At 39.9% G+C, this 21,191-nt stretch overlaps 1 protein-coding gene across 2 annotated transcripts in view; it reads left to right on the forward strand.

The window, feature by feature from the left end:
* Nucleotides 1-20,930, forward strand: part of AHCYL2 (adenosylhomocysteinase like 2) — a 187,597-nt gene extending 166,667 nt beyond the window's left edge. For both annotated transcript variants that reach the window (XM_052639254.1, XM_052639255.1), the window contains exons 8-17: nucleotides 166-282; nucleotides 2,260-2,323; nucleotides 2,803-2,891; nucleotides 6,707-6,777; nucleotides 8,931-9,025; nucleotides 13,857-13,955; nucleotides 15,884-15,952; nucleotides 16,073-16,151; nucleotides 17,590-17,710; nucleotides 18,108-20,930. In XM_052639254.1, coding sequence (XP_052495214.1) covers nucleotides 166-282; nucleotides 2,260-2,323; nucleotides 2,803-2,891; nucleotides 6,707-6,777; nucleotides 8,931-9,025; nucleotides 13,857-13,955; nucleotides 15,884-15,952; nucleotides 16,073-16,151; nucleotides 17,590-17,710; nucleotides 18,108-18,114 — 811 coding nt within the window. In that variant the 3' untranslated portion in view covers nucleotides 18,115-20,930. The remainder of the gene's footprint in view (nucleotides 1-165; nucleotides 283-2,259; nucleotides 2,324-2,802; nucleotides 2,892-6,706; nucleotides 6,778-8,930; nucleotides 9,026-13,856; nucleotides 13,956-15,883; nucleotides 15,953-16,072; nucleotides 16,152-17,589; nucleotides 17,711-18,107) is intronic.
* The last annotated feature ends 261 nt before the right edge of the window (nucleotides 20,931-21,191 follow it).

Below are 21,191 nucleotides of genomic sequence, written 5' to 3' on the forward strand. Positions count from 1 at the left end.
TGGAAAAGGTATTCTCTATTTCTCTATATACAATTTATAGGATGAAACTAGTTGTGTCTCAGGCTGTCATGCCTACTCAATTAACTTATTTGTAAAATTTGATATGAAACTGATGGATTAGAAAATCTCATTATTTTATGTTCTTTTTATTTCCTTTATCCTTAGGCTCTACCAGCTATCCAAAGCTGGAAAGCTGTGTGTTCCAGCCATGAATGTCAATGACTCAGTCACGAAACAGAAATTTGACAACCTCTACTGTTGCCGTGAATCAATTCTTGATGGGTAATGGATTATCTTTGTAGTGAACTTCAGTTGTTGAATTGAGGTTCTAAATTTTTTGGTTTTGGTTGTTTCTGGAAATGATTTGTGTAGCACCTCTAAGCTGTATACAGACTCTGAAAATGTATTCTTTGTTTCTATATATATATGGTTTCTATATATATATTCTTTGTTTCATATATATATATATATGAAACTAGTTGTATCTCAGACACAATATTTCATAACATATATCATACTCAATATTTTATAACCCAAAGATACCTTTGCTATCACTATGACATCATACTCAATACTCAATATTTTATGATGTAGAGTTACCATTGCTGTCGCTATTGCAAGTGAATCTATTTTACTTAAAAAATCAGACCAGCTGCTGTCTTTTGGTGACAGTTTTTACTTTGTGATCCTATCAGGCCTGGAAGTCAGTTAGTATAAGTAACTTTGTTGATTTAGGAAAAGGTTCCTGGTGTTTCTCTTCCAGGTCATGTTGTCATGTAACTTAAGTTACAACCATCATAACAATTCTTTGGCCATCTGGAAAATCATGGTGAGCAAAGGGTCATTTCCCAGAGGCATTTGTAATTTTTCACATCTGTGAGGACTACAAGTCTGAAAAAAAACCTACTTAGATATAATATACCAAAAACTCTGTTCTTCCAGAACCCAGTTGCTGTCTACACTTGTGTCCTGACATTTCTTCTTTCTCGCTAAGATGACTCAATAATTCCCTGTATGAAAGCATTAAGTTGGTTTAGAATACTGCCAAACCAAATGGTTTCCATCATATACAGGTTAATAGAAAAGTGAAGAAAGGGCCTGGGGGCCACATTACTAGTCTGAACATCAGGCAGTTTGGAACACCACAGGCACTAGTGATTTCCTTGTTGGTGCTGAGCCAGTCCAGGACCATTCTAAGCCATGACTTTTGAATATGGCTGTCGCCAAGCCACACTTAGCCTCATCACTCAACAGAAATTGCCTCTGCACTTAACTGATAGTTACTGAGTCTCATCGGGGTTCATGGAGTTACACTAGTTCCTAGTGAGTGGAGTTGTCAAGTCATTAAAAAGATAGATTTCTACTTTCCCTTGGGGCATTTTTAGACTCTTTTCAACAGGAGAGGTTAACCAGATAGATGAGGAGAAAGACCCACAGATATTTGTCAGAACTGTCTCAGAATGGCAGATTTTAGTTGAAAAGTTTCTTCTGCCTAGCTAGGGCTTCCTAGAGAAGGGAGATCAACCAGACCTAAAGAGAAACCAGAAACTGCTCCTACAACTTCTTCTAAGAGAGCCTGAAAACAGTAAGGACCTTTATTCTAGCTTCATAGAGACTCAGGGACAAAGAAGAACACGTCTGAAAAGGACTCAGCCCAGAAAACTCACTGCTTATGCAGTCAGTGTTGGCATGTTTCATGGCTCTTCTCCACCTTGTTGCCTGTTACCCTACCTGAATTAATGTGGGACCTATTGGCCATTCTGATATTACTAAATATAGGACTCATTTATCAGCGTTCTATTTTACGTGTCTCATTCAGTAAGCTAGAAAGTTTACATTAAGCCAGAGCTTTGTCACCTGCTAAATAAAATTATTTTATTTTTATTTACTTTTTATCTTTATTTCCAAATATTATATATTCTAAATGTTATATAATAAATATATATTGCTTTTATGTTTAAAAGTTACTTTGTGGTCTATTGCTTCTTCCCTTTTGCACCACTCCCAGGACAAGGGGAAAAAAAGAAAAAAACCCTCACATATAGATGGAATTGATTGGATAGCATGGAGTAAGAAAATGCATATTTTATTGAACTTTTCTTTCTAGTCATTAAATAGTTTCTTTAGAATAGAAACCAGGCTTACTTTCAACATTCAAAACAAAACCAAAAAAAAAAAAACCATGAAAACAAAGGGACTCAATCTATTCTTAAGGGAGAAACTAGAGATTTTTCTGATTCAATTTTTCTTCCCCCGTAGACTTAAAAGAACAACAGACATGATGTTTGGTGGGAAGCAGGTGGTGGTCTGTGGCTATGGAGAGGTAAGGTTTAGTCTTTCAGTTATTAGGAATTTAAAATGTATTTTGCAGAAATATACTAGAATTTTTCACTTCTGTGGATGTCAGACTACATTCATTTACCATTTTAAATGGGAAAAAAGTAATTTCAGAAGCCTCTGGTTAAAGTACAATCTTTCTTTTTCCGTTTGCATTTTTGCTATTTTTTCCTTAAGTTGATTTTCTGACTGTTCCAATGCGCTGTTTGCGATGTTCTTTTAGCTTGTGTTTTGATTATAAATCGTGAGTGTGGGTGTACTTGTGCACATGCATGTGCTAAGCAGGGCTGAGGAGTTTGTTTATGAAATGCATTCATTTATTTTTTTTCCTGTTTTCCCCCAAGCATGAATCTATTCAGTGAAATTCCGTTTGGGGGCGGAAAGGGGGGTACACTTCACCAGAAGCTTTGAGGAGCTGTTTTCTTCGTGACTTTCCTTCTCATGCGTTCTTTCTCCTCTCTCCAGGTCGGGAAGGGGTGCTGTGCTGCCTTGAAAGCTATGGGCTCCATTGTGTATGTGACTGAGATCGACCCCATCTGTGCTCTTCAGGCCTGGTAAGCATGCACAAGGAGATCTGCTTTTTCCTCTGCAGCACTGTCTAACGTGATCTTGTAACTGCCTCCAAAGAATGGCGTAGTTAACGCAACATTTTCTCTCGGAGGGGCCTGGATCCTGAGAGGCTGGTATTAACTGTAAGCACCCGTCTTTCAAAAATCTAGGAGCTCTGCTCTGGGAAAACAGAGATTATCAGGGAAGCTAGAATTTGGAACTCTTGTGGAAGCAGTAACAGGGGAAGCCTTGAGTCAGAAAATAGGTAGCCCCTTCCCAGCTCCACATGCCATCCCTCTCCCTTTGAAAACAATGATCAAAAAAGAAATAGGCTGGCGTCAGATCCTTTCCAAAGTGATGCACCGAAAAGAGCACTTCTGTCACATGCCTCCCCCAGATGCATCACCTCAGTGTGATCAGGAAGAAATGTCAGACAAATCAAGTGAAGGGTAAAATCTACTAACTCTGATTGAAGGATACATAAGAGTTGTTTGTACTGTGCTTATAATTCTTAAGCTTGAAATGATTCCAAAGTTAAAATTAAAAAAAATAGTTCCTCTCTCATCTGTAAATTGTGTGTAATCTTATCTACCTCAATTATGAAAGTTCACAAAATAATTATATAATTATTACATATGATAATGCTTTGCTGGTGGCTCAGATGGTAAAGAATCTGCCTGCAGGAGACCCAGGTTCAATCCCTGGGTCAAGAAGATCCCCTGGAGAAGGAAATAGCTACCCACTTCAGTATTCTTACCTGGAGAATCCCATGGACAGAGGAGCCTGGTGGGCTACAGTCCATGGTGTCGCAAAGAGTCAAACATTACTGAATGACTAACACATACATTATATAATAAATATATAACTATGCAAAGTGTAGAGGGGCTGTCACATAATAAATGCCCACTAAGTGGTAACTTATTAAAATTGTCTCCTGCTACCCTCAACAGGATAGAAATATTGGGTAAAATCTTACAGAAAAATGAAATGAACTTTTTGGCCAACTTAGTACCACTGTCCCTGAAAACAACTGCACAGTCCCCATGTCTGTAGCCTGAATAACCCACCCAGTCTTTACCATTAACCCGCCCAAGGAAGGCACACACAATAGATGAGGCATGATATTTCCTCTAACCTACCACTCCTCACACACGCTAGCCATCAACCCACAGTTTTCCCCAACAGAGTTGTTGACTTTGTCTAAGTCAAGGCTCCAGCACACAAGGGGAACTGTCACCATTCTAGCACTTTCAGGGTTTATTCAGTTCAGTTCAGTTCAGTCGCTCAGTCGTGTCCGACTCTTTGCGACCCTATGAATCGCAGCACGCCAGGCCTCCCTGTCCATCACCAACTCCTGGAGTTCACTCAGACTCACGTCCATCGAGTCCGTGATGCCATCCAGCCATCTCATCCTCTGTCGTCCCCTTCTCCTCCTGCCCCCAATCCCTCCCAGCATCAGAGTCTTTTCCAATGAGTCAACTCTTCGCATCAGGTGGCCAAAGTACTGGAGTTTCAGCTTTAGCATCATTCCTTCCAAAGAAATCCCAGGGCTGATCTCCTTCAGAATGGACTGGTTGGATCTCCTTGCAGTCCAAGGGACTCTCAAGAGTCTTCTCCAACACCACAGTTCAAAAGCATCAATTCTTCAGCGCTCTGCCTTCTTCACAGTCCAACTCTCACATCCATACATGACCACAGGAAAAACCATAGCCTTGACCAGATGGACCTTAGTTGGCAAAGTAATGTCTCTGCTTTTGAATATGCTATCTAGGTTGGTCATAACTTTTCTTCCAAGGAGTAAGCGTCTTTTGATTTCATGGCTGGAATCACCATCTGCAGTGATTTTGGAGCCCAAAAAAATAAAGTCTCACACTGTTTCCACTGTCTCCCCATCTATTTCCCATGAAGTGATGGGACCGGATGCCATGATCTTTGTTTTCTGAATGTTGAGCAGAGAAACCTAAACATGCTTTAATACTGATTGAGATACCGATTCAAACTACCTTATAAACATGAATTGAGCACTGAGAAGGAAATGGCAACCCACTCCAGTATTCTTGCCTGGAGAATCCCATGGACAGAGGAGCCTGGTGGGCTACAGTCTACGGGGTCGCAGAGTCGGACACGACTGAGCGACTTCACTCTATGTTAGGTACTCTGCTCTGTGGTGAGGATGAATAGGATGAGTAGAAGAGTGAAACAAATTCCTGCTTTTAGAAGCACACAGACGAATAACCACCATTCAGTGTAATAAGGGCAATGATAGAGATAAACAGCACATGCTTCTGTAGGGGCACAAAGGAGGAATATCTAACTAAAGAGCAGGAGATTTAAAAACTCCCAATTAAAAAAAATGACCATTAAAAATAAATAAAAGATTGAGCAAGGCAGGGCAGGGTAGAAAGAGGTGTCAATAGAGCTGAGTCTTGAAACTTGTTTAAGTGACTTCTTAGTTTGAAAGTAAGTTCCAGGTACAGGGAACATTTTCAAGGGTCACCTAGGAAGGAGATAGCATGACATGTTTATATTTAAGAAGCTGGAAGTATCTTAATGGAGCTGCCCACATGTATCAACTTAAGTCTTCCTGTCTTATCCTAATACCAAGCAATCTCACTGAAGTATTAATATCTTAAGCAGGCAAGTGACATGATCCAGACTGCATTTCAGGAAATCAGTCTGTAAAATGAATTAGACATAAACTTAGAGGCAACGAGATTGGCCAGAGTCTACCATAGCAAGGAATAATACAATCTGAATGTCAGGCCTACATGTATGGAGAAGAGAGAATAGATTGTTGTTTAATCACTAAGTCATTTCTGACACTTTGTGACCTCATGGACTGCAGTGCACTAGGCTTCCCTGTCCTTCACTATTTCCTGGAGTTTGTTCAAACTCATGTCTATTGAGTCAGTATAGCTTAAAGAGGTTTTAAGGAATTAAGGAAAAAGAATCAACTGAATTTGGTGACAGTTTTAACTAGGGAGAGGCAGTAGGCTAGGACATTATAGTTTGATTCTTAGAGTTGGGTAAACAGCAATGCTGTTGGTTAAGACAGAAAATATAGAAGAAGAGATAGATAGGGTTGGTGGAAAACATAGAAGAGACAGATAGGCATGGTGGTGTGGGGAAGATAATAAGTTTGAGGTCCTTGTGGGACATGAGGAGGAGCTATCCAGTGGATAATTTGATCTGTGGCTCTGACGATTTGGACAGATCTAAGCTAAAGACATCAATGTGAAAGTAAGCCACCTGTGAGGCATCATTTGTATCCAAGGGGCAGGAATGGATAAGTGCTGAAAGAAGAGAGGAAAAGAGCACTCCACAGAGTACCAACATTCAAGGATTGACTGAGATCAAGAAGGAGCAATCAGAAAAGTAGGAAAACCAAGAGAAAACAGCATCATGGACTCCAGGACAGTAGAGTTTTAAGAAGGCAAATAATGTTTAATGTAACAGAAGAAGTCAAGTAATATTAGAGTCTTTAAGAAAAATTTGCTTTTGGCATCCAGGAGATCATTGATGATCTTGGGGAGAGCAGTTTCAGTGGGGTAGTAGGTTCAGGTAAAATGACACTTTCTAGGAAATTGATTGGGGTTTCACAGTTAACTCTGTCTCTCTATTATCAGGAAGAATTAGGTCCCAGTGGTAGAAAGAACCTTTTATTTCTGTCCTGTGTGAACTAAGGAAGCAGTTTGAATTTTTCACTGCTAAGAATAGTCCAGCCATATCAAAAAGTGATGTTGGTACCAAAGCAACTTGGGTACTAGCTTTCAAGATTATGTGGCAGAAGGCAGTAACTGATCATACTTTATTTCTACAGTATGGATGGATTTCGACTGGTGAAATTAAATGAGGTCATCCGACAAGTGGATATTGTTATTACCTGTACAGGTATGATTGTGACACAGACAATGGGATGGCATTTGGGAATACTTGCATGGAACAAGTGAAAAATGACTGGAAATGCTCTGAACAAAACCAAACTCTGAAAGCCAGAGATAGTAGTCCACAAAACCAATCTTTCCTGTTCTTCCCACCTCTTTAGAGCTCTGACCAAAAGTGTACCATTAGGCCATTCCTAGAGGAAAGTTTCTCTCTAGCCTTTTTAACTGCTTTATATCTCTATCCATCCTCAGCTACCTAGCAGATGGCTACCAATGAGTTTTATTTGGGAAGCCAGATCTTAAATTTGTACATTTAAAAAAAAAATTTTACTTTCAAAAGTAATGTGTATTTCTTTGTAGTCCCTATAACTAAAGCAAGGCTAGAGCAAAATTTCTCTTGGTTGGAGAAAGTGGGCAAGGTAGCTGTGTTAAATTCCCACGGAGGTAGGTTTTGAGTTTTAGAGAGTAATATGAGACACGGCTACTTTCCTTATACTGAGATACATACTATTATCTTTCCATTGGAATATTGCATTTCTTTTATAACTCTATTTTAAAGGAGGAAAATCAGAATATTTAAGAACAAAACTATTATTTATAGCCTAAAGGGGGAGCTGGGGGCGAAAAGGGACCATAAGAAACTGTTCTTGTTTCACATCAACCCCTCAATCTCTTTTCTTTGTAAGTAATTTTATTGACGTGTAATTCATTTACCATACATTTCACCCACTCTAAGTGTACAATTCAATGTTTTCTAGCAAATTCACAGGGTCATACAACCATCAGAATCTAATTTTTTTATTGAGATGTAATTTACATACCGTAAAAATCACCTTTTAAAGTATATAGTTCAGTGATTTTTACTAAAGTTGTACAACATCCCATTATCTAATTCCACAACATTTTTTATCATCCCCAAAAGAAATCTTACATCATTAGTAGTCACTCCTCTTTCTACCCTCCACTTTTCCCCAAATGCCAAATGGTAGCCTAGGCTACCATTAAATTTTGTGTCTCTATAGATTTGCCTATTCTGGATATTTAATGTAAACAACCATACAATATGTTTTTCTTTTTTGACTGGCATTTTTTACCTACCATAATATTTTCATCTTTCATGATTGTTGTAGCATGTATCAGTATTTCATTCCTTTTGATTGCTGAATAATGTTCCATTTTAAGATTATATCACATTTCAGTGATGTCCATTCTTCAGTTGATGGACACTTGGGTTGTTTTTACTTTTTGGCTATTATGAACAATGCTGCTGTGAACACTGTATGCAAGTTTTTTGTGAACATGTCTTTAGTTCTTGTAGATGTGTACCTACAAGTGGATCATATGATAACTCTACTTTTAACATTTTGAGGAAATGCTAAACCTTCCAAAGTAACTACATTATTTTACATCCAGCCAACAATGCATGAGTTACAGTTTCTCCACATCCTTATCAACACTTGTTACTTTCTGATTTTTAGATTATAGCCATCCTAGTAAGTGTGAAGTACTGTGTCATTGTGGTATTGATTTGCATCTTTGCATGTGCGTGTCAACACATTTTTGTACATCTTCTTTTGAAAATGTTTATTCAGATCCTTTGCTCATTTTTAAAATAAGTTGTCTTTGGGACTTCCCCAGTGGTCCAGTGTTGAAGATTCTGTGCTCCCAATGCAGGGGAGCTCCCAGCACAGGCAGGGTTTGAGCCCTGGTTGGGGAACTAAGATCCTGCATGCCGCATGGTGCAGCCAAAAACTTTCTTTAAGAAATGAGTTGTCGTTTTATTTTTGAGTTGTAAGAGTTCTGTAGAAATTTTATTATTGTTCGGTAAGAGTTTTTATCATATTATGATTTGCAAGTATTTTGTCCCTTTGTGTAGGTTGTCAATTCATTTTCTTGTTGGTATCATTTGCAGCACATAGTTTTTAATTTCAGTGTAATCAGTTTATTTTTTCCTGTGGTTGCTTGTGCTTTAGGTATTATTATCTAAGAAATCATTGTCTAACCCAGGTCACAAAGATTTATTCCCATGCTTTGCTTAGAGTTTTATAGTTTTAATTCTTACATTTTGGTCTCTGACCCATTTTAAGTTCAGTTTACACATAGTATGAGAAAGAGTCGAACTTCATTCCTTTTCATGTGGATATCTCTTCTGTTTTTAAGGTAATAAGAATGTGGTAACCAGAGAGCATTTAGATCGTATGAAGAATAGCTGCATCGTCTGTAACATGGGACATTCCAACACGGAGATTGATGTGGTAAGATCAAGTGACTCATCACTGGGGGCTGTTATTTTTTCTCTCTTTCCCAAGAAACATAAACTAGAAGAAGAAGCAGGGTCACCAGCCATCCTAAACATGACAGTGCCAGCAGAGCTGTTCATAGTCTGTTCACTCACTAGCCTTTTGGCCTTTGTGTTTGGATTCTACAAAGCTTCTTCATCTCAACTTAATCATTTCAAATGAGTGTTTTTCCACCTAAGCTTGATGCTTACTTGTACTGTAAGCCATTTCATCTTTGTGTTTAGGATTAAGAGCAAAAAAGGATATACTTATGTGAATCAGTATGCTAGTCAGTATTTGGGGGATATTTGAATTTGCTATAAAAGTGAGACAAGTAGGTTGATCTAAGGAAACAAGTCAAGGCAGAGAAATCTATAGACTGGAATGAGAACACTGCTTAAGATTGACTGTGTCTATCAAATATTGTGGTTTCTTTTTTTTCTCTCCCTCTTTCATGGTGCTAACTCTTCCCTTAATGTATTTTCCAAACTATAGTATTTGATCTCCAGGTGTCACAATCAGTTCAGTAGCATGTGTTCCTCAAACCTGGAAAATCTATCACCTTGATTCTCTAACTTTATTATAGTCATCAGAAATCTTCTGATCCAACAGAACACTTGGTCCTACCAAGTTGCCCAAGTAATAGTTAATAGAAGTGCTATTTATTAGACTTACCAAAGTATCTCTCAGTGTGACTTTGCCTCTGGTTTTAAATTTTTCTGGCACTTTTCTGGCACAGCTATATTTCTCTCTGGGTAAATGGCTCAAGCAAAGCATGCTTTCATCTCCACTGAGGGCTGCTCTGATTGAGCTTCAGCATTGCCAGGTGAGGATCAGTGGATATACTGGGAGCTTGTTGGACATCTATTTTAAATGGTATCTCTTTTTAACTCTATGTTCTATTCTTCTGTTATTAAAAATAGCTGGGAAAAAAACAACCTACCAGAGCCTCTTTCTACCCTTGAGGTTTTGAGTGGCGTGACTCCATTACTTTGTCTTACCATGATATTTTCCTTATAATGAGTAATTTGTTTAGTTTTTATTTTTGAGGTTTGTGGGGTTTTTTTTTGGTTTTGGGGTTTTTTTATTTTTGGTTAAGTTTTACTTTTGTGTGATACTGCATCTTTATTAAGTGGTCAAAGATATTAATATTTCTAAACTGTCCAGCCTATGGTTGAATCACTTTGGAAAAGTTTGCTCTGTCTTCAACGGTAGTGTCACAGGGCACATAAATGAAATTTAAGGAAATAACAAACTGAAGTAATCATGGATTCCAGAATGTTCATTCACTCTTTAGCAAATTTGTGTTGAGTTCTTGCTCTGCTCTGTGCTTAGTCCTAACTGGCTGAAGCAGTAGCAGTGGACAGTATGCCCGCTTTCTCAGAGCTTGTATCCTAGTGTGGGAAACAGTGACTAGACAGACAGTTATGTCAGTTAGTGCCTAATACTGCAGTAAAACAGAAAGATGAGTGCATTGAGGATGCTGTTTAATTAGGGCAATCAAAGAAGGCTCTTTGAGGAGGTAACATTTGCACAAAGCTTGAATTCAGAGAGGATGATAAGTAAAGACCATGAGGTAGAAACATGCTTGATGTGTTTGAGGAACAGAAAAGAGTGCTTGGTGTGTTTGAGGAACAGAAAAGATGCCACTGTGGCAAGGACAGAATGGATAAGGGGATGAGGATAAGAGGCAGGCAGCAAGGAGGTAGGAGGTTACGTAGTGCTTTTAGGCCATGGCTTGGACTTTAGATTTTATTCTTTGTACAAGAGAAGCCATTGGAAGGTTTTGAGCAGATGACTGATGAAATCTGACTTATGTTTTAAAAGAGTGCCCTGCCTGTTATATGACAAAAATACTTACGGAGCTTGAGTAGTGATAGGGACGATAGAAAACTCTTTTCAGTATTTCCAGCAACAGAAAGTAGTAGCTTGGGTTAGATGGATGGATAAACAGTGGAGGTGGTTAGAAGTGATGTGAAGGTAGCAGTATATTGTCAAGAAGTGATATATTGTGTAGCAGTGGGATTTGCTACATGGACTGGATGCAGAGTGTGATAAAAAGAGAGGAGAATCACTATAAGTTAACTCAGCAAAACTGCAAAGGAGAATGGTTTGGTAAATTTTTATCCAGATTTTTTAGTGATAAAAAGTGTAAGGGTCTTTTTTTTGTGAAAGAATTTACAGTTAACCTGACCTTGAAATGTTGACTGCTGCATTTTTAAGATGGAATCGCTCATGGAAAGAGTTGGAAAACTATGTTATTTTCTGAAAAATAAGACCGTGAATACTCAGGGAACCTGTGATGGAGACTGTGCTCTCAGCTGCTTTTCGGCCAAGTCTTTCTTTCACATACTTCCTTTCTCCTGAAAAGAGACCTGCTTACCCATATGTGTCACACAGACAGCCTATATGATTGTAAGCTTCACAGTTCAAGTAGATAAACCATTATGTGCACATTCTTTGAAAGTTTTTGCCAACCAAAGAATTACCACCTGAGACTTGCTACCAACTCTGTGCTTCACAGGACTAGAACCACAGTTGTTCTTGGCTTTACAGTGGGATGTACACCTAGTTTGGGAAGGGAGTGAGCATAGGGAATCTTTTTCCTTGTAGATTGCTTAGTGACTACAAATTCACAGAAAAGGCATTGGATGTCTCTAGGCGAAATTCTTGTAAAATTGCTAGCCATAGGAAATGCTTCTCTCAAGGAGTGTGAATGGCAAATAGACTTCAGTAGATTATTGGGGTCGCCTGGGCAGTGCCAGGGGTCACTTAACCAAGTTTCCTTTCAAACCCCATTTGAAACCCTCAGGTCTTTGGCTTGCATCATAGCCATCCCAGTTCTGTCATAAGTCGCCTCTACTAAACATTGACTATCTTATGATGTTCCTAAGAAGTTCCCTTTTCTTGATTCCACTAGATCTTTTTTTTCAGGGAATACTTCCTAAAACAAGAGACTCTTATTGTCATTGTGTCGACTCCTTACCTCCAATCACAAGGATTGCTTGTCCCATGGAAGATTAGGAATATAAAACACTAAGAACTTGAAATACTTTGAGTCCCATTATCTCAATGGAAAAGTTGCTAGTGTTACCAAGGAGTATCTCTTGTCTCTACATGGTTGTTGTCCTCCATGGTAATATATCTGGAAACTAAGGAATTACTTTGTATATCCTTAACTTCCCAAAATGGCCTATTTGTTCAAATTCCTTTTAAATTCTATTTACAGTGTTTCTTTATAAAATTTCTCTTTAAAATTCTAATTTTAAAGTAATGCTTGCTTAATTTAAAATTCAAGCAATATATTGATAAATATATTTTAAAGAAGTAAAAAATTTACGAAATTGAGATTATAGTATATTATTTCTACAACTAGATTTTTTTCACTTAACAATAATGTATAGTTTAAGAATTACATTATATTCCATTGTATGGAATTATCCTGATTTACTTAGCCATTCCCATGTTGATATACGTTTTTTGCTATTATAAATAATGCTGGGCTAAACATTCTTGGGCACTTATATTTGTGAACTTGAACAAGTATTTCTATAAGATAGAGCCCTAAAAGTGAATTTGATTGGGCAAAGTGATTTGATTAGGTAAATAAATAATTTTGTTAGCTACTGCCAAATTGCCCTCTAGAAAAGTTGAACTAATTTATGAAACTTGACATCTCAACAGATTTTATATTTCCCATTTACCTAATAAAGAAATGGTCCAGACCATTGATAAAGTCCTAAATATAATGAATATAATTATATGTCTTTCTTTCCCACTAGATTAGTAAAGAAAAGATATAGTCTCTGTCAATAAACAGCTCATAGTCCAGTAGGGGAGTCCACAGTCTTATCTATAATAGTGTTCTTTGCTAAAATTTCTAGAATATAGTATATACCCTAGTAAATGATTGTTGTATAACTAAAGTGTTTTTCTTTGTCTGAAAACTGCTATTTGGCAGAACTTCTCAGTGTTACCAACTTGAGCCAATGAGTCTTAGAGTACAGACTCCCTTTCTATTTTAGGCATTGCCTCTTGGAAGGAGGGAAGTTGTGGTCTTAAGTCTAAACCCTGTGACTGTTATTTGATTGCTGCCATTAATAAACTTAACATTTCTTCTCTTGTTCTCGGAATATACACTATACAGAAATGGAAGGAGGGTGAGCCATTGGGAGCTTTACTCTACGATGAAGCATTGCTCTAAAGGCTACCTCACATTTGCACCTAGGTCACAAAGCTTCTGTAACCTTAGGGTGAACCACCCTCGTTGAGAAGGTGGAACCTGGGACGTTGGAACATGAAGGCAGAACCCTGGGCCCCCGCATGCTCTTTGTAGGGCATTCAGCCTTCTCTAACTAATCTCACCCAGCTCTGACCCTCCTTTTCCTGTGTCTCTTCAGCACTTACGTGTTCAGTTTGCACTGTATTAATTTGCACTGTTTGCATGCTGCTTCATAAGTATTAAAGGCTTTTATCCCCTCACAAATGTATTGTTTTGTGTCCCGAAGGCAGAAACCATGTCTTTGGTTTCCTTTGTATTTCCCATAGCACCTTTTACTGTGCTCAGCAGAGAGTGGGCGCACAATATATGTTGTGGAATGACAGCCTGAGTGACCCCTCCCCGGCTGGGCCTAAGATTAAATCCCCTGAAATGGAACAGTCCTAACCAACCTAGGACAGGTGTTCTCCATCTGGCATGTTGGTTGCTTCTTTCAACTTGCTATTTGAAATGGCTCCCTTCAACATCTTTCCATCCAAAAAGTGGGACTTGGCACAGCTGATGATGTGCTTGCCATATGTGTTCCAGGCGAGTCTGCGGACACCAGAACTGACGTGGGAGCGAGTGAGATCCCAAGTTGACCATGTAATATGGCCTGACGGCAAGAGGATAGTATTGTTGGCAGAGGTAAGATCTGTGGCTGGTAGAGAGATTCACCCCTGGCAGGAGAAACTGCAGTACCCAGGTCTCCTGCCCCTCACGTTCTCTCATGCTTTCAACTCCTCTTAAGAAGAGGCTTAACTACTTTACCAAATGGATTTTATATCTAATTGTGAAAGGTCTTTTCATTCAGCAGTTAAGAAAACTATTTTGGTTCCCCACTTTTCACCAATTATCCTGTCTCTCCGTGTCACTCTGCCGGTTGAGTCAGACAATGACATTACTGTAGAAGGAATTAATGAGTAGAACCATTGACACTTTGAGTGATGCTTACAAAGAGATAATGTCATTTGTGGGAAGGTTTAATCTGTAGGCACAAAGTAGATATTCCTGACTGTAACTAAGACAGTCTTAGGCAAACTCTGGGAAGGTCCTGTCTTTGCTTATAGATTCCTTGTTTCTGAGTGTCCGTTCCCCTAAGTTGAGCCAGCCAGTTGTGTATTGGTTGTGTGACTGATAGTTCCCTATGACTTCTTCTGGGCTTCCCTGGTGGTTCAGCTGGTAAAGAATCCACCCACAATGTGGGAGACCTGGGTTTGATCCCTGGGTTGGGAAGATCACCTGGAGAAGGGAAAGGCTACCCACTCCAGTATTCTGGACATGACTGAATGACTTTCACTTTCACGTTCATGACTTCTAGTTCAGCCTTCCTCTTGACTTCGATTCCATTTTTCTTTCTGGCCACACCTCATGGCCTATGGGATCTTAGTTCCCCAACGAGGGATCAAACCTGCAACCCTTGCGTTGGAAGTGTAGTCTTAACCATTGCGCCACCAGGGAAGTCTGCCTTTTCATTCCACTTAGACTTCCATGTCAGTGTTTGGCCACTTTCCCTTTCCTGACAGCTTCTCTTCCCTATCCTAGATTTCTGACAGCTGTAACAATGCCCCCTGTTTTCACCTTGACACTTTTCTCTTCTTCAGGGAAAGATACCAAGGTTACAAGGAGAATACTAATACTTTCCTTAGTTTTGATCTTCAGTCTTACTTCTTAATTAAAAAAACAATATAAAAATGTAAAACATACGCTGTATTCACCTAAGGACCTTTAAATTTTGGTGTATTCTGCCTATTCACCTTTTCTCACCTTCTCAAATACTGTAGGGCATCTATAACATATGTATAGAGTATGTACAGGGAGAGGATGGGCAGATTGTTAAATATTCACTGACTGCTTTAAAGTCAGCCCACTGTCTGGTGACTTATTTCTAGTTGCCCTGAGAGGTTCCAGCTAGTAATTTTGGTGACAAAAGCTAGCACCACAGTTGTTTTTTGCTACTATGGTTGAGCAAAAACTATGGTCAAGCTTCCTAGGAAATAAAGTAGTAAAGGATGGCATTAGGGTAAGGTTCTAGTCCTTCTAACTCTCTGAATCACGTACTGGAAATACATGACTGCCCCTGAATTCAGGAGAAGCAAGCTGAAGAAGAAGCACAGAAACTATCGCAGCCTCCTAAAGCAAAAAATATCTCCCATCACAACCTAGAGAGATTGCCCTTGAATTTGACCAGATCATTGTTTAGGACATTTTTTCAAAGGAATACCAATGCCCCAGAAGGAAGATATTCTGTAATAGAAAGTAAAAATTCAAGGGAAATATAGCCTTCCTTGGCATAAGCCTCTGTGTCAAGTGACCACCTCTATTTTTTTTTTTTCTATTTTTTTTTACATAAACCTAGAGATCTTTTATCTTGTTATCTTCATCAGATTTTCCAGAACTTTTTAACATTTCACTCAAAGGTCAATCAGTTCATTTCCATTGATTGAACAACTGCTTTTTGTCCAGCATGTTAGCTGAGAAGTGTTTGGAAAATGGCAATCATGTTCTTCTCACATTGCGCCAAGTCAGAGACTCTGTCTAACCAACCCCTATGTGTGTTAACCCTTGCACTCTAGGGCCGTCTGCTGAACCTAAGCTGCTCCACAGTGCCTACATTTGTGCTCTCAATCACTGCTACAACTCAGGTAAGGCCTCCAGAGTGGGGAAGCAGTGGGCTGGAGAGGGGCACTAGCCTATGAGGGTTTCACTTGATATGGGGTAGGTTGCTATGAGTGGCCTGTCAGCATCCATCTCTGCTTTTCTAGGCTCTAGCCTTGATAGAGCTCTACAATGCTCCTGAGGGTCGCTATAAGCAAGATGTCTACCTGTTGCCCAAGAAAATGGGTAAGCATGAGCTTTTCTCCTCTTCCTTACCGAGTAGCCCAGAGTCAGAGACTAAGTGGAGTTGGGGGACATGATATTTCTTAGGAATAAAAAAGGGATATTTTCATCTTGTAAAGTAGGAGCTAGACTTCCTAGACTCTATCCCCAGTTGATTTACCACATTTTCCAAATAGGTTGCCCTGATGAAGTCAGGACATTTTGCTGTGATTTAGTTTACCTGTCTATGAATTCTCAGGACTTTCCCAAAGTATCTATTATACAAGAAGAGAATCTCAAAGGAAAAAAAAAAAATCTTCCCCTCAAGAGAGAGGAAAACCTTGGGACATCTGACTTACTCCAGTTCTAGGCTGCTAAATGGCCCCTACCAAACTTTCCTACTCCCACCTCCTAACTCTGACCCTGTTATTTCAGGCCAAAGGAAAGACTCTGAACAGCTTCTGTTAAGAGTTTAATTATGTGGCTCTTTCGTATAAGAGAAACATTAAACTGCCTTAAGTTTTTAAAGAATACTGCTGTAAGCGCCTGAACTGAGAGTATGTTTATAAACTCCCAAACCAAAAATTGGGGGAGTAAATTAGCTTCTGGTTTTGTTTTGCTTCAGCATTAGATGCACAGCAACTGTGAGCAGTTGATATATTCTCCTTTAATAAACACTTTAGATGAATGTAAAAAAGTCTAATAGTCCATAGCTGAATATATAATGAAGTTAGGGAGACCAAACCAATACATAGGAAGTGACACAAAATTCTGAAAAAGTAATAAGTATTTAGGTAAAAGAATATAAATGGAAACCGCTAAGAACTAGGGGGACTGAAAACAAAGCCAATAGTGTAGGATACTCCTCAGTCACTCTTTTCAGAGCTCCACAGGTGTTAGTTTTCCTGAGTGACCCAGAGTATCAAGTTCAGGGCAGAACTAACATAGGAGCTTCCTGTTTTTCAGTCCCTCCACTCTCCCATCCTTTTCTCAGGCTGATTTGCTGCTTTCATCTCCCTCTCACTTTTCTGTGGAGAAGGAAAGGTTCCAGGCTGAAATACCTTATAAGGAAGAAATGTTATGCCTTTGAAAAGTACTGGGCTTAAGCTCAAGCAACCATTCCTTAGAATTGGGGTCCAGTGAGCAAAAGTTAAGCTCCAAGAATTAGAAGGTGTCTTGGGACATTCTCTGGCTCAGATGGTAAAGAATCTGCCTGCAGTGCAGGAGGCCCAGATTCAGTCCCTGGGTTGGGAAGATCTCCTGGAGAAGGGAATGACAATCCACTCCAGTGTTCTTGCCTGGAGAATCCCCTGGACAGAGGGGCCTGACGGGCTATAGTCCATGGGGTTACAAAGAGCCAGACACAACTGAGCGACTGACACTTTCCACTTTTTAAGGCTGGAGAGGACAGCCAGACAAGAAGCATGAATGTTTATACTGGGTCTTGTGTGATCTGTTTCAGATGAGTATGTGGCCAGCCTACACCTGCCCACCTTTGATGCCCACCTGACTGAGCTGACAGATGAACAGGCCAAGTATCTGGGGCTCAACAAGAATGGGCCCTTCAAGCCCAATTACTACAGGTACCTTGAACTCCCTAGAAATGGGGAAGCCTGGGTAATCATGAGCTTCCTGCACTGGAATTGGTCTTGGCATCCATCACCATATTTCCATGAACTCAGAAAAATAAACCCACTCTCCCCACTGCCACCCCCAAAGGATTCTTTGAAGCCATGTCCAAACATTAAATAGTGTTCCCTTTCTTGATTTGTCATTTCATCTTCTTGATATGACATTTATCCCTGTCTAGAGAAAATCTGGCCTTTGTCATTGATATGAAAAAGCGCTCCATTTATCTACCCTCACCACACACTCCAGAAAAGTGCCTGCCTCCTCGTTACACCTTTAGGCAGTCTCTTCATGTCCCAGCATCCCCACAAGCTGATAACATCACAGTCTCATCTTTCTTTTTCCCTATAGGTATTAAGTTCCTGTAACTCAAGCCAGAAGTTTTAAGGAATAGAACTCCAAGTCTTTTCTCCACTCCTATACAGGAAAGAACCCAGCAAACTGCTTCTCCAATAAGCTGCCCGCCGTGCTCACCCTCTATGTTAGGTTATTTATTTATTAAAATCTAGAGTCCTGTGCCTGTCTCCTCGGCCCAGAGTGTGGTTGCTGTCCCAAGGGCTGTGAGAGCCACAGGGGACAGGCTGAGGAAGGAAAGAAACGGGGTTCCCGGTGCATCTTCTGCATCATTCCCCACTGACTCGGAATCCTCAGCACTGGTCATCATTCTCTAGTCCAGGCTCAGGAGTTCGTCTGTGGATTCCAGACTCCTTGTTTTCTGGGGTTTTCTGGAATAAATTTTTAGCAGCTGCCTTTCTCAGCTTTGGCCCTTCCCCAGGGGAGGCCTTTTGGAAGCCATTGAGTTAACACGGCTTGGGTTCCCAGCCTCGACCCTTGCTATCACTGCCTTCTTTATAAAATGGCTGGGAAGGAAGGAGTGTTGTGTCTTTGGCAAACTGCACCAAGATCTCAGCTGTGCCTCTGCTTCCTGGGAGTCTCCTTTCTTACCCAGGACTCCTTTTTTTCCCCTTGAATATTTATGTCCATTTTAACACTTTCAGGTTCCAAGAGGAGTGTGCCTCTACTATTTCCTCAGCAGCTCTGATGTTTGTCAGACATTTGTTTTGGCGTCTTTCTAACCCACCTAGCCTCTGCTCAGGAAGTGAGGGCCAGCCCCACTGGGGCCCATAATTTTACTTTCTTGTCATTTAACTGGATAGTTTCCCAGGAGGCCCCCTCCAGATTGGCACTATCTCAGAAAAAAAGAAGCTTGTTGTGAAACACTGCTTCCCGAAACTTCCTTCAGTTGCCTAAAACTCCTTCTAAAGCTGAGCAGGAAGTGGCTTACTTTCCAAGGGACCTGGGAGATCAGGGCTTCAGAAATGCAGCCCACAGCTCAGCACCCTACAGAAGCAGAATATAGTTATTTGTCTCCTGGGAAGGGCTTTGACGCTTAACTGGCTAAGCTATACAGGGAAGACACTGTAAACTGAATCCATGTGATCACAGCTAGGTTGACTAATTTGAACCTCATCAAATATTCATCCCTTTGGCCATTGCCATTGATGAAACTGAGATCTAATGTCTCTGCAGTTTGGTCTGTGGTCTTTCTTCTCTGCTGGGATATCGCTTTATGTTCTGCTCTTTTCTATCTTGGGATTCTGTGTTTTGGAGGTAGTTTCTTAAGTAAACTCCGAAATTACAAAAAAAATGTAATATGAGCAGCCTGAAATGTTGTGTCCCACCTAAGAGCTGAATTCCTTTTGGAGACTGACCTGTTAGTCTCAAGGGTTCCATTGGGACCAGATTGGTTCCAAGAGGTAAAGTCTCCAGACCACCCAGGATCACCATAACCTTCCCAACCTAATTCTGCCCTCCGATTTCTACCTTCTCTAACTTCTCCTGCTCTTCACATATACCCACAGAGCTAGTCTGGAAATGACCTTTCTTTTGGAGGCCGGAAGGTAGACCTTAGGTAAATGGCTAAATTTGCCTCATTAAATAGTACAGTCTCTCAACCCACAGAATCTGGTTCCTCAGAGGCCATATATCTTAGCAAGTACTGGAAAAATGCCACATATGTGGCTTTATTTTTTCATGGAGAAGATCATAAATGTTGACAATTCCACCAGGCCATTCAGTTCTTCCTTTTGCCTACCCAGTATTAATTAACTGGCTTTTGTATTAATTAACTGGAGAAATTGCAGAAGATTCAAAAGATGAGATTTGTATCTTATCTTATATCCAGAGATGATTCTATTAGGCAGGTATCTGAACCCTAGCCTATTATGCTCCTAAGCCAAAAGTCATAACCTGTTGTTTCTCAGCAAAACCTGGCAGCTGCCTGTGGAGCCCACAAGCACGTGCTGGCCCTGTCAGTGCACACTCTGCCTTGCCATAGTGAAGAGGCCACTCCACATGGAAAAGGAGCCACACTGGGCGTCTAGATTAGGTTGCCGTGTTGCTGCCCACGGTGAGGTGTTTGCCTCTGAGTTTCAGGTGACCACTCGTCCTTTCTTTCTGGGGACTCTGTATCATAACCATTAGTGAGGAGGAGGTCCAGGCCTCCTGAGTATTTGGGTTCTACATTGGTGGTGGAATTTGGTCATTATTCTTTCTGCCCAGGTAATCAGAACAAAAGTGTCTTCTTTCCTCACTTAGATGCATCCTAAGTATCTGGATGCATCTTAAGCTGTCACCTTAGATGCATTTCTAGGTATCTGGAAGCCTGGGAAAGAAGACCAATGATCTCTTTATATGTGGCCCTGGCCTGTGAGGTCTTACCATTTTCTCTGCAATGAATTGTGCTTGTTTTCAAGGATTTTTTTTTTTTTTTTTTTGGCCTTCTTAATAGAAATATTTTCTTTTTCTCATTCAAAAAAAAAAAAATATGGTATCTGGTCTACCTTCCCTCTGCCCTCCTGGCTCCTAATCCTCCCCTCCTATATGAGCACAGCTCCCCATGGCCACATGCTCCTACGAAGCTTTTCTGCTGCTTGGCTTTTTCTGAACAGATCTGAAATTGCTGCTCCTGTGGTTTTCGCCAAATTAACTTTGTCATGGTTTAAAAAAAAAAGAAATCAAAATGCATTGTTGCATTAAGCTTTTTTAATAAAGGAAAATTACAGAAAAAAATAGGCAACACCAGCAAATTATATGTGGACAAGTTCTAAACTATATATACATACATATATATATAAATAATCATCTAGTTCTCATCATCTTACTGAAAGGAAATAAAACCTCTAATGATTGCCATTTCTGAAAGGCTCTTGGAAATCTTTATGTCTAAGTGATTGTATTAGATCAGCAATAATGAATATGTAATCTCAAAAGATAAATAAAATATTCTTAAAATGGATTCTGGTACTGAGAGTATTCCTTGCTTCAGTAAACTAGGAATTCAGAGATGAGAGAGGTTTCTGGGCAACGAGCTAGAGAGCCCACTGTAGTGCAAGCATATGAAAAGCTGAAGCACTTACCAATAGGCGGCCTTAG

Source organism: Budorcas taxicolor, chromosome 4 (assembly GCF_023091745.1).
Source record: "Budorcas taxicolor isolate Tak-1 chromosome 4, Takin1.1, whole genome shotgun sequence".
Taxonomy (NCBI): domain Eukaryota; kingdom Metazoa; phylum Chordata; class Mammalia; order Artiodactyla; family Bovidae; genus Budorcas; species Budorcas taxicolor.